The 14,175-nt window shown below is 37.1% G+C and overlaps 1 protein-coding gene across 5 annotated transcripts in view; it reads right to left on the reverse strand.

Moving 5' to 3' along the window:
* Window positions 1-326: 326 nt before the first annotated feature.
* ADAMTSL3 (ADAMTS like 3) overlaps window positions 327-14,175 on the reverse strand; it is a 193,064-nt gene continuing 179,215 nt past the window's right edge. For all 5 annotated transcript variants that reach the window (XM_064456285.1, XM_064456287.1, XM_064456283.1 and 2 more), the window contains 8 exons: window positions 13,601-13,783; window positions 11,438-11,554; window positions 10,434-10,646; window positions 7,792-7,975; window positions 5,072-5,276; window positions 4,146-4,255; window positions 2,823-3,037; window positions 327-2,294 (listed from right to left, as the gene is read on the reverse strand). In XM_064456285.1, coding sequence (XP_064312355.1) covers window positions 2,185-2,294; window positions 2,823-3,037; window positions 4,146-4,255; window positions 5,072-5,276; window positions 7,792-7,975; window positions 10,434-10,646; window positions 11,438-11,554; window positions 13,601-13,783 — 1,337 coding nt within the window. In that variant the 3' untranslated portion in view covers window positions 327-2,184. The remainder of the gene's footprint in view (window positions 2,295-2,822; window positions 3,038-4,145; window positions 4,256-5,071; window positions 5,277-7,791; window positions 7,976-10,433; window positions 10,647-11,437; window positions 11,555-13,600; window positions 13,784-14,175) is intronic.

Genomic DNA, 14,175 nt, shown 5'->3' on the forward strand with positions numbered 1-14,175 from the left:
CAAGGCCTGGCAAAGAAATGTAACTTTATTCCACCTTTTTACAGAATCATGATTCTAGATTTCAATGAGTCAGAGCTGAATTAGATGGATTTTGGAAAATTATCTTCCTCACTTTTTCAGTCAGGTTACATCTATGTTGCCTCTTAATAGCAGTACAAAGCAGACTGTAACGAAGCTGATAATCTGTCTAAGCTGTCAAAAATGGCTTATATCAAATGGCTTTGACAAAAATCCCAGAACTATGGACATAGTAGGTTGATTAAATAATGCTTGGAATGAAAGCATAGCTACTATGAAAATCACGGTAATGAACAATTTCTGGGTAATCAGAGTGGTGAATAATCAAACTAGACTTTATTTCAGAAATATCAAAACTACATTTAAGAAAGCTAAATATTAGACATCTTCAGTTACTGGAAAAGTAATAAAATAATCTACAGAGGAATGTCATGCCAATTGCAATAACAAACATTTACAGCACTGCTTCTGTTTAGCATGCATACTTAACCAAAGACAAAATTAAAGCAACAGAAAAATGCTACTTGTTAACAGTTGAAAACTTTAAATATAAAGGAAAAACATGAATAAGAAATTTTGGTAATAAGAAAAAAATATATGTCCAAAATCTTTATTAAACACTGTACAAAACAAAATATTGCACTTTTAAATCAAACAATAAATATCTACAAAAGTATCTTACAAATGTTTTCTTTTAATTTAAAAAACTGCTTAAACAATCAAGACCCATTGGTGATTAAAAAGGTAATGATCAGGAATATCCTCTCCTTGCAGTCAGCCCTGGACGCAACAGTCCACATTAAACATTTCCTATACAGTAGTGCTAATCTAATTTTCAGTGATGCAAACCCATTGTGCAAGAATGCTGTATCTAAAACTGTTCTTACAGCATACCCACTAATTAGCATGTAATGTCGTTCAGTAATGTCACACAAGATCCAAGTCAATGCAAGCATTCAGGCCTCCAACATGTGCAGTAGTTTGGTAACTAAAAAAGAAAAAAACCTCATTATCTGCTGCCTCCTTTGGGGTTCTCTCAGCTTACAGCCCTAATGAGGCATAATCTGCAATATGGAAAATACTTTATCTGGGAATACCATAATTAGAATTTAACAACTTGCAAAAGACTCAAAGGGTCATGGTCATGATGAAAAGTCATCTTAATGGAAAACTGCTCAAAATTGATTTCTTGTCTTTGTAATTAATAATTCTTCCTTGGACATTTTTTCCCCATTAACAGGAAAAAATATTTATTCAAGACAGAAAATCTGACAGCCACATCTGGCCAGTTATTGGCTCCCCATTTGATCTGATGTGCAAGAAAACAGCGCTCACAAATGTTTCATTCAGAGCTCTGACAAGGAAGCCTTGTGTCTAATTTCAAATCAGTACAAAACTCTAATCATGCCAGAACTTTGTGCTTCAGTGACTGGAGCAGAATAGAAACAATGGAAAATGACACCTCATTTATCCAAAACAGATCTATTGCTGTTTTGAAAATTGTACCAGCATCTACAATGTCTTTTACTGCATACACATAAATACAAGCACAAAAATGAAATGTACTTCTGTGTATCCATCTGACAGCTAATGTCAGTAAAACACATCCTATGATATCGACCCTTAAGCTCAAGCTGCTTATGAAAATGAAGTTGCTGACAAAAATTTTACAGCTTAAAGCCACAGCTTTTATATATTAAAATATTGTGTTAAATTTGATAACATAATAAAAACAAAACCTAGGGGTCAATAGTTGGTGCATTCCAAAAATCTTCAAAGGATTCTGTGATGTTTTTCTTGTCCATTAAGGACAGTAAGCACTACCTAGTGCTTTTAAATAATGGGTTTTTTTTCCCTGTTAAAATTATAATGTAATGGCCTGTAAAATTTTACAGATGATATGCCATGATATTATCTTCCTAATCCAGGCACAAAAATCTTTAAAACATTAAAAGTTCAATTGCAAGGAGTGGATAATAAAAGTTCCCAGAAAAAATACCCTGTCCAGCACATCAAACTGCAATACTGTTTTTTCATTAACCCCATGCTTCCATTTAACTGTTATGACTAATGTCTTATTTACAAGTATATGCTTTGAGCAGCCTAGTTTAATGGACCTCTCTTCTCCTCTCTTCACTGCAGCATCATGAACTTTCCATAGAAGGGTTACATTTCTTGACATGATTGACAACATCTTTGTTTGTAGATGTCTATCAAGCATAACTTTAGTTGCTTTACAAATGTACAGTAGTGAGTTGTATCCTTGCATTCGCCTTCTGGAAAATATATTTAAAGATTAAAAGGCTTCATAATAGACAAAAGATAAATAGTAGAATTTACCATAACTGTAAACAACTGATGGATTCCTGGTAGCTTTGTAATTATTTTACTTTGCGTTTCTGGCAACAGTGGATTCAAAGCCAAACTAGGGCACAAATAAGAGGTGTGATCTCACTGCATTCATTTACCTATTGTCTGTTTCAGAAAACTACCCCATCTTTCAGGAATTAACAGTTTGCTCAGAGACTTATGAGTCACAACTGGCACAGTCATGTAGGGAAGTCTGCATAAAACAACTTCCTAAATATCCTGTTTCTAAAAGTGCGTTTGTGGCTTTAATATCACACTGGCCTACTCAGAGAAAAACAATGCCAGGATTATGAAGTGCTCCTTGGAGAGGATAGTTTTACCTTTGATGTACAGTCGAATGCTTGTAGAATCATTAGTGTACAAGTGTGAGTCACTTTCTAATATAACTGCTACAAACTATTACTATGCTGATATATAAACAAACATTTACATACTGCCACAAGATGTGACACTGCAGTGTTGCCAGGTCACTGGTCTCTTCCTCCGTCCACAATACTGATTAGCCACAGGTTTGTTATTCTTTCTGTGTACACAGTACACTTGTCTTGACTGAAATCCACTCCCGCAGTCCACACTGCAAGGCCTCCAAGGGCCTGTCCGCCAGTAGACATCACATGCCTCTGAAGAACAGTTTCTTCTGACAGGAGATCTGTGGAGGAAAATTAATGGCAGTTAAAGGCTTACTTTTGTGCTAAACCCTTATTCACAGAATGACAGAACCGATGTTGAAAGCGACTTCTGGAGACTGATTAGTCCCTGCCCCCTGCTCATAGCACAGTAAATTAGACCAGGTTGCTCAAGACCATCTCCATTTGTGTTTGAATATCCCCAAGGATGGAGACTCCACAGCCTTTCTGGGTAACCTGCTCCAGTGTTTCAGAACCCTCACAGTAAAAAAAAAAAAAAAAAAAAAAGAAGAAGAAAAGTTTTTTCTTGTATTTAAGTTAAATTTCCTGTATTTCATTTTTTGCCCATCCATCATGCCTCAGTTCATGAAGAAACAAAATCCAACGCCCTGTTTCTTTAAACCAATTCCTTAATCCTGGAATAGAAAAAATGTTTTACCTTCAGGAAAACTTAACTATAACAGTCCTGAGCGAATCCGCTGATGGAGATTTTTTGGAGGTGTATGGCCTGTACTTTTTGGATTGAAAGGAGTTGTTTAAAGACAGTAAAACAAATTGACAGAGTTCTTACAAAGGTGTGTACCTGGAAGGAAAAAATCATACCTTCTCAACCATTCAGTTTTTACATACCTCATACATACCTTGAGAGAGGAGGAACGAGATCTGTTTATGCAGAGAAGTACAGCTTATTTCACTAATCATAAGCTAATAAACCAATTTACATGGGCGACAAAATAATGCCCAGGAAAACTCTTACTTTATAAAATTTGGGCAGCAGGATACCAGAATAAAAAGTAATATCAGAAGAGAACTAGTTCAGCAGTAATTTTAAAAGTTAAGGCAGATCATCTACATTAGGAAGGAATTTCTACTTCCTTTTTGGGAATCAAGATTCTGTCACTCTGTTTCTAGCTTTGCCATTAGCACAGTGGAGGACACTGATCAAATCCATTACTCTCCTTTGTCTTCCTGACTTCATCCAGTGTATACAATAAGATGACTGTCTTTGCCTCCTTTCCTTGTGTTTGATACATAAGAATTTGCATATTTATATTTATACTGCATTAACAATCCTGTAACTTTAATTTCATCATCTAAAGAATCTAACTTGTACTGCTTCAAACTGTATACCTCTTTCTTTCATCACAAGAAGAGTTTGGCACCAGAGATCCATTACGAAGTTGACAGATAAAGTGACGATGCTGTAAACCTACAGGGCGGCCTGCACAGCGACCAGAGCACTGAAAAGTGAGAGACAAGAGTGAGGGGAAAGAAAAAGAAACAACCAAATTGATAACAACAGAGTCTCCCTTCTAGGTAGTTACCCACTTACACAACTTGGTGTAACTGGGTTCTTCAAGCCCATCACACCTCAGTTCAGATAAAGCCTAAATATTTTGGATTATTTGTGTACAGTTTTGCCATACTGACTTTCCTACCTATACATAGAGCTAAATCCATTGTCTATGCTCTCATCATGTCTCCCATGCTACAACAGTCTTTCTGTAGCTCTGACAATCACAGACTTGCCTTGCTAATACCTGTATCAGCAATGCAGCTAAAGTAATTCTCTTAATGCATTGCTTTGTGCACTGAATAGTAAATACTGTGTTAATAACTATAAAATCATATCAAAGTAAACATAACTTACTGCAGAAATGAAGAAACATAGAAAACATAAGAAATCAGAGTTCTGTGGCAACTGCTTTTGAAGCACATTCATATATCTTTCTTTGCAAACTGTGTTCTTATAAGACTGCAGTAAAAGCAATATGCCAGCTTAAAAAAAAATGGAACACAAAGTAATGGATTAGCTTGTAAAATATACTGAAACTAATACTCAGGTTTCAGATCACGCCTTCAACAACTAAAAGTAGCTCAGACATCACGAAACAAAAAAACCCTCAGGATTTGTAATTCATTGGCCTGAAAGGTAATTACAACTAGTGCCGCATCGCTCTTCCTCTGTGCACGAGAACGGATGCTCAGCCAGTGGTATGGTGAGACTGATACACTTTTATAACAGAAGGACTTTCCAGACAAACTCTGTAACTTACCTGTCCTTTTGTCTGTATTGTTCCCACTGCACACAAATGACCCATACAGGGTTTCCTTCCCACAGGCCGATCTCTGTGTATGCAAGCATCTGGTAGCAGTGTCAGCACACTGCCATTGCCTTTAACTTGTTGACAAGTTATTTGTCGATAGCGAAATCCATTGCCACAAGATGCAGAGCACTCAGACCATGGGCTAGTTACCCACCTACAGGATGCAGAGACAGATTTAGAGCAACTATGAAAGCATTGCAAACTTGCTGGTAGTTTGAAGCGATCTGTTTGCAAATAAAAATCAAAAGAACCTGTCACTGCAAGTTTTAGATCTGAGAAAATGTAGAATCAGCTTCTTCAGTTGTTAAGCAAGATCTTATAGATTTGGTTAACTGATGGCTTCTAAGATATCTGTGGCTCAACGTACGCTAACAGAAGTTACACTGCTTGTTACCCAAAAGGTTACACTAGGTAAACCCTATAGAACCTGCTGGATTTAACATTTCTGAAGGAAGGACAGCGTACTTTTCCGTAACTTATAAAATGAATGATAGTGATTTAGTTACTAAGGTGACAGGTGTCATAATTCATCCAAATTTATTACACCCAGATCTTGCTAGATAACGGTCAAGCAGAACATGTTGTTTATTGATTAGAAGTTGCAAAGATTTAGTCTGTCTTGGCAGCAAGGAACAATACTGGGGAAGCAGCAGGTGGCAATACAATTTATTTGACTTGATCCTTTGATAAATCTAGGCTAGAAATACAGAATGGGACTTTGTGTGTAGGACAACTGTGGTTACAGGAAAAATAGTCTCTTTAGCAATTATTTAATATTCTTACAGTCAAACAGTTTATGTGCATTCAAGGAAGATTAATCCTTTACAGTCTGGAATTGTCTTTTTCTCCCTTTTAAAGCTCAAGTACTTTGCAAACTGGTGCAGTATGCACTGGCAGTTTGCACCAGTTTGCAATTTAGCAAACGCTTAAAGCACAAGTACATGCTTAAACCCTTACATTTGCTTAATAGCACTTCTATGCTGTGCTGGAGAGAAGTGATTAAACACATGCAAAACACTTCGAATAAGGGCCCACGACACTGACTGTACATCTAAGGCCTTTATAATTCTACGGAAACTTTCTAAAGAGTTGCCTTGGGATGAGAAGGTCATGCAGAAATCAGTTAAGTGGGGAAATGGAAAGGGAAGTCTGAACATTTTGCACTTCCATCCCAGGTCAGTAATCCCAGGGAAGGGGAGAGGTTGGAGGCACTAGCAACCAGACACAGGGCTATTTTCCAGGCATCTGGGATGCACTTCCTATATAGTAAGTATGGAATACTTCATAAAAGGAAAAAAAAATTGTATGTTATCATACATGTATAATTCAAGGTAGAGTTAATAATGTTAGTATACACAAATTTCCTTCCACTGGTAAATTCATAAAGCCAAATTAAAAGCACAAGAAATCTAAGCATTTTAATATGAGGGAATTTAGGTCCCAGTCTGTTTAACCATATGAAATAACTGGGTTTTGTGGTGAATATTCTGGGTCTAGTAATAATCAGATTAAGTCATGCACTGCTGTCCACTGAAAAGGCGTGACCTTGCTTAGGGGAGCACCAGGCCCTCTAGTATCCTCCTAACTCTGCTTTGAATGGCTGGATTTCAAGAGGGAAACCTGCAACTGAGTCTGTGTGTTTCAAACTATTAGTTCTATTTCAGTATTTTTCCACTGGCAAAAATTTTGCTTGTTATGGGCTGGCTGGAGTTCAGACTCACAATTTAAGATGACCTGGTTTTTTGGCTGCTAATAATGAAATATAAACAAATTTATCCTGATATTTATCTGTTGCTATGTTTTCTGTATTTAGAACAGAGTTCAGAACATACTGGCAAGATGCACTCCACACAATGTCAGCTAAGGCCTTAACACTTCTCTCCAAATATTTTCCAGTGAGGGACAACTCCAAAATGTGTGCATGACTTTTCATCCCTCACAGATTTTTATGTTGCTGACAGTGATGGCCAATTCTTTTAAGCAAAGGAAAGCACTTGTTTTGAGGACTCCTGTGGGATTTCCTGCTAAAAACCTAGAGCAACGCCTTGTTGAGCTGGAATGCTCACTGCAACTCAGTAAGTCTAGAGGTAAGGTTTTGGCTTTTGTAATCAGATGTTGTGCTATACTTGCCTGTGATGTAAAGATTTTCTGCCCCAAGATCACAAGGTAGCCCAGTTGATCCAGTGAGAAAAATGGCAGGGAAGAATATGCAAGGAGCATGACACTGTGAGGAGGGGCATTAGAGACAAATGAGGCATTCTACAAGTAAACATCCTACTCAGAGCTCTGCTGGCACGGAAGGAGAGGAGGTGAACACAGATTCCACTCATGAGTATCGTGGCTGCTCTGTGAGTTTTCTCTCAGGGCGTTGGCAACAGATTCCGCAAAATTAGCACATCACAATTTCTCAGAGAGACTTCCAGCTTAGCATTTAAGGTGTTAGTGTGGTAGCAGCAAGACTTGCTGTAGCAGCATGGAAACTTGCACAGATCTCATTTATTCAGCTGAATCAAGCATTTTCCTACGTGCTTGTGATCCATTTCACATCTTGTGTTGAAATAAACCCCATATTTCAGACTCAGAGCATAAATGCATAAACAATTTCAGGAGGCTAAGAGTGCATTTTAGTACACATAGAGCGCATGGAAATACAGTAGAGAGGAGTTTACCTGGCAGGGCAGTCATCTGTATTACATGATTGGTAAATAATCACTGGCTTTTGCAGCTCTCTGCATAATGATTCATTTACTTCCTGTTCCTCTGCATTCATGCACTGTAGTCTTCTGGAGTGGGTTCCTGAATTCCCACAGCTAGCAGAGCAAGTACTCCACTCAGCATATTCCCATTTATAACCTAAGAAATGCAATTGAAAGTAGTGTAAGAGAGACACTATACATTATAAGTGTGTCACATTTTAATTGATTTGGCAGCATATTCTGTAAGCTAGATGGTACTGCATCCTATGCAGAAAAGCAAATATTTCAGCATTGTGAAAAGGGACCATAAGCCAAAGTAGAATTTAGTCCTACTCAGCTTCCCCCCAAGTTCAGCCCTTACATATAAGCATGAAGTTCTCTAGAAGGCAAATGGGATCAGCATATGTGCACATGAAGGGCAGAACTTGGCTCACAGTAGGAACTGATGAACTTCTTTTAAAACTTCCATGACATTTTTTATACAATGAGCATTAAAAAGAGGAAACTGTAAATCAGGCTCCCTAGGTTTCCTCATCTTACACCAGACACTTCACATAATTCCAGGATTTAAGGGAATCTTGTACTAAACTATAGAAAAGTATTTAATGCAGAGTATTTAGTGCAGAAATGCAGGGTATGTGATGCAGAAATAATCTGCCACCAAGGCATCTGGCAAGATGAAAAAGGAATTTTCTTTTAAAGAACATTTTATATAAAAACCCAATCACCTCTAACAATTACTACCTTTATACTTAGTCACAATTCCACACTTACCCCTTCCCCCACAATTTTTTTTTTTTTTTTTTTGACGCTTGGTAAAAGATGAAGTACTATGCAATGTTGACAGATTTTTATGTGATCACAGAAGGAGTCAGATTTTTCTGTAATAACGAAGAATAATTGATAGCTACCAGCTGTGTCCACAGGCTCACTCTTCCAGCACATAATGAATTCTTTAACTTATTGTTTTTCAATGTTTCCTTATTACTTCTGGGTTTCTTAAAATAATACAAAAGGGCCCTTTTCAAAGTACAAATAGTTAAATTTACTGACTGCAACTATGATGGAGAGACTGTATTATTTGTTTAACTAGGATGATACTGCTCAGAAGTGCCCTCAATATGCCTACTGTGCAAAAACCACCAAAGGAGATTTTGCAGTCTTACAAATGCATGGGTACTTCAGTGACGAAACGTTTACATAAGCAACAATCATAGTTAAAGCTCATGACTCAAAAACAGAACCTCCCCAAAATACTGACCAGCTTCACTGGAAAGGATATTGGGCAACCAAAAGGCAGTCCAGCTAAAGACTACAGGCGGACAGTTCAATACTTGGCTAGACCTGTTCAGAAATTCTGACTAACTTTGATGAGATCTATATTAAGACCAAGGCCTGGATACATTTTTTAATAAATTCTATTAGGATATTTTCTGGTTCAGGTCAGAAATATGTTGATTTACTTTTGATTTTAAAAATTAACATTTTGAGCATAGATATGTGTCAGTAAAATTACTTTGTAAATGTAACTCTGCAACACCACACATATAGAACCATCCTCAATCATAAAAGTAATCCACTGGCAGTCACTGAGAGTACACTTATAACGAGTCGGGGAGATTTGCAAGGTCTGATCTTACAGCTTAAGTCCTTTGCACCTAAACAGTAGCCAAATCATACTGATAGGATAATATATAAATAACATATGAAAACTCTCAATTTCAACACATCCTTGCTTTTAAACCTGATTTGCATTCCCTGGGTATTGACTGGTTAGAGAGTATTTTTTTTTAAACTGTCAAATGGAGTTTGGTGCTTTGCTACCAGACTCCTAATAGGATCTGAGATCCTAACTTCCTTTTTTAAAGCCCAATTAGAACATAATTAATTTCTAAAGTGCTTTAAATATTTACAAACTTTATAAAATGTTTGCAGATGTGGCCTATTTTCCTGCTGGTTTGTATGTAAGATTCTTCTCAAATTCATCTATAATCCTCAGATGCACATTTTATAACCTACTAATGGAAATGTAGTTTTGTGCAAGCACGTTACATTGAAAGATATTACAAAAAGTTCTTGAAAACCTAACACTGAAATTGATGAGTGTGCCATAGTACATTGATATGCTTAAGGGTGACTACAATAAGATGGCTACCACATCATTGCAATGACACTGGAATATGACAATTTTATTAAAATTATTGTTATTATAATTAAGACATCTCCAGACATGACCTCAAAGTCAGTTTTGTTTCAGTTTGGCTGGCTATCATGGCAGCATTGTGTATGATTTGCTGATGGGGAAGCTGAGAAAACCTGCCTGATTTAAAACTGTTTTAACAGTAAGACACTGAATCAGGCCACATTCTCTCAGCTGCACAGGTAGGAAATGAGAACCCCCACATGATATGTGGATACACATTAATTCCCATATCCAACTCCAAGTATAGACATTGCCTATTGACTTAAATGGGACTGTTCACATATGTGAAGTTAAACTTCTATTTATGTATTACATTCTATGTATAAGGGTGGGTTAGGTTTCAGGAAAGGCTTTACAGATTGAAAGAAAATATTCTGAAATTTAAGAATTTGTCATATAATATTCAACAAACCTTCCTTCTTGACATTTACCCAAACTGACATTGGTTTTGCACTAGCCGAAGTCCAACATTGGAATTGTCCAGCAAAGTGACCAGAGTTGGTGTTCACCTCTAGGATACGACCCCCAACCAGGGTTCGGTATTGCAAGGTCTTAACTTCCTCAATTGGACTATCTCCGAAAAGCCAGTGAACTGTATTTCTGTAGCTGGGCCACACCGGGCAACCTAAAAATCAACAGCATTTTAGCAGGTTTTTCTAAACACATTGAAATGTTTGTGAATAAGTAGGTATGATTGTGGGATTCTATGTAAAAGACCTTACCAGTATAAATAAAAACAAGAGTATACATAAATTCACTCAAGCCCAAGCTACGGCCCAAAATCCTGACTGCCCCTTGAGGGTTATCAGCTGATGTATACTTACCATAGTTCTTTAGATTTTCCCTTTCAGTAAGTTCTTACAAACTTCACTTCTATATGAACAACATGGGTGGGGGAACGATTATTTAAATGGAACGAAGATTTCATCCCACACTACAACATGCAAATAGGTTTGTACTGAGAGTTTCTATTTTGGAAAGGCATCATAAACACATTAAAAGAAATTGCTGCATTTTCACTCCACAGGCAAAAGCATGGATGGAAACAGAGGTATTCGTTTAGACAGAAAAATAAAAAAACACTTCTAGAGCTCAGCTGAATCCCCTCTCATTGTTTTCAAGTGAAGCTCAAAGAGAAATTGCACAGCTTCAGTCTCATGGTGAGTCACCTAAATGATGCTTAAAGGGTCTCCATTTTACAACGCTTTTTTAAAAGCTGAATCAAAAAATAATTGTGTCTTTTACTCTGAGGCTCCCTCCTTGTTAACAGAAAGCTGAGACATGGTTAGGAAATCCAGAAGGCCACCAAACCCAGACTCTTAGGAATTACACTAATTTTCTCCATAGGACCCTCTCTATTTTAATGAAATGAATAAATAACATAATTTAAATGACAAAGCATAAAAGACAACATACCTATTCTTAGTGGATCTCCAGGTACCACACTGACATTTGTACCAATTCCAGATGCCATTAGGACACGTTTTCTTCTGCTTCCCTTTGACAGAGTATTATTCTCTATATATCTTTGTTCTGTAACACAACGCATAAGATCACTTCTTAGCAAGAATTAAATCAAAATGCTAAAAAAAAAAATAGTAACAAAATATCCAACATGTTAGTTATGAAGCAGAAGGGTAATAGCACTTTGGAATTCTTTAGGATCAACTTCATTTATGCAGCCAAATTATCTGTCTAACATATATACTTCAGATAGGTAAATAGGGAAACACCAATTATTTATAATGTTTATGCAAGTTTTTAATCAAATTTACTGACTTTTATTTATTAGAAGAATAAGCCTGTAACACAGTGTAAAAACAAGATTTACAGGATGTATGATGTATTTCCTGTTTCTCAGGACAAGGTTATTTATTATTTCATTACCAGTCGTTCACTTACAGAAATTTTAAGAAAAACAATTCTCTCAATGGAGTAAAGCCAATTCCTCTGTTACATTAGACGGAATTATGACAAAGTGCTACAACACAAAAAAAAAGACGAAAATCTCTTAAAATCTCATTATGCATAGAGATAGCATAATGTATGCAGAATCATATCCCTATGACTATAGCAACTCCTCCTTTTTATCATATGCCAGACAGAATAACTGCCAAAAATGTGGGCAATCTGTCAGTAACACACAGTTCTTGCCACTTAGTCAACATTTCTGTTTTAATGAATGTGTATAACATCTATGATACTCCTTCCAGAATGGTTTAAATCTTTTGTTAGATTCTAACCTCTGTGGGTCATTTTACCTTGGACCAACATTTTTCCTCAGTGTGCAAAGTCTGTACAAAGCCTCCTGCTTGTCTGTGTAAACACTGGGACAAAAAAGTCTCCACAGAACCACAGTGAGGCCAGTCCCATACAGGCAAAAGGCTAGTTGCCTTGTCAGCCCTTAGGAACTTTTATTAGAAAGACTGCACAGATTTTGCTCTACTGCTTGACTGCCCCAGGTCAGGCAGTAATTGCTGTAGCGAAGCCCAAAGGGCTGACTCAATGTTGCTTTAGAGAACATGGAGTCAGTGCAATCTGCTGTTCTTGACAGCAGAAGTCCTCCCATTTCACTGCAGTTTTGCACAGCCAAGAAAATTGCAGAATTTGGCCCTCTCCTATCCACCCAAGATTTATTTGAACTAATGTCATGTGACCAGGAATAGAAATGAAGTTTGGACTCTTGTGAGCAATCTTCCCAGTCATGTCATTATAATAATATTCCTCTCTGGAACATCTGAAGTTTTGATGTAGTCCAGGAAAACCGAAACCAAGGAAGCTTCAGTCTACACTCATCCTCACACAGAGACTCCTATTATGTCTTTGGTACGTCTTCCTTGGCCAGCAGCTCCAAACATCTATAACCTGCCCTATACGTGTGTGCCTAAGAAAGCAAGCTTTGTAGGAGGATTGGCCATGTATAACAGTTTTGTACGTCGTACAGCAAAATGGTGAAAAAGTTAATCTCTAGAGCTGAATGATCCATTTATTGGAGCTATTTGCAAGGCATGATTGTATTATACAGTATTACATTATTAATCTACTTAAAATAGAGTCATTTAAATGGAGTTTTTCTTTACATTTTCTGTTCTGAGAGTTAGGAGTTCATATTCAGAGTTTTTTGTTTTCCATGTCCCTACATTTTATTGGCCTCTATAATGAAAAAAAAAACCCAAACCCCAAAACGAGCCTTTGCTTTCATTTCACTGCATTTCCCTGCAGATATTCTGAATAACTCAAGCCTGCCCCATTCCACTACATAAAAGCACTGGGAACAACGTAATATGACAGTGGATTTAGTTTTCTAATGTGTCTGCTGGTTTAAAGGCTGATATTTGCTGGTTGGAAGCAAAACGGTGGAACAACTTTTGAAGAAGTCACAAGCCAAACCATCTGTACCTAGATCCACTATCAGAGGAAACATGAAATAGAGAACAGATCCCAGGGAGTCAGATGAAGTAAAAAACTCCAAGTTCATAATAAGGTGTTAAATAGCCCCCCAACTATTTTATTGGTTAAACTTCATAATCAAAGTGGCTCACTGTTGTTACCAGTAAGGAATTCTCATTTAGCACTTACTAGTTAAGTGGAGAACAGACGTGGCTTCAGCTTTTCCGAGAGAGTTAGTTGCTCTGCAAGTGTATGTTCCTGCATCTTCGTAGGAAACATTCCTCAGAAACAAAGAGGCATTCAAAATCAAGAAAGAATTGATTTGTAGAATGTCATTCTTCTTAAACCATGTTACATTTGGTTGAGGAACACCTTTAAAATCCAAATTAAAACATTTATTGAGAGAGTTAAAACATAGGTTTTATATTGCTAACTGCTACCTTAACATTCAAGAATCCTAAGTTCCTCTGTCATTTTGCGGATAGCGTAAACCAAAGTAACATTACAGCAAAACAAGTACTTCTTCCACTCAAAACTAAACTTCTCAGTTATGAGCATCCCACTGAGATTAAAGATTAAGCACTGTAACACGAGCTCACAGAACAGCTTTAAAAACCACTACCAGTCCCACAAAAGCAACATGCTCGTGTGTCTTGCTACTGAAAGCTGTGAGACCATTAACCCCAATCAGGACCAATTAAGGTAATGATCTGCACAGCATCTTCTCCTTCAACCTGCATCCCAAAATATATGAAGAAAGGAAT

The sequence above is a fragment of the Phalacrocorax carbo genome, chromosome 7 (genome assembly GCF_963921805.1).
Source record: "Phalacrocorax carbo chromosome 7, bPhaCar2.1, whole genome shotgun sequence".
NCBI lineage: Eukaryota > Metazoa > Chordata > Aves > Suliformes > Phalacrocoracidae > Phalacrocorax > Phalacrocorax carbo.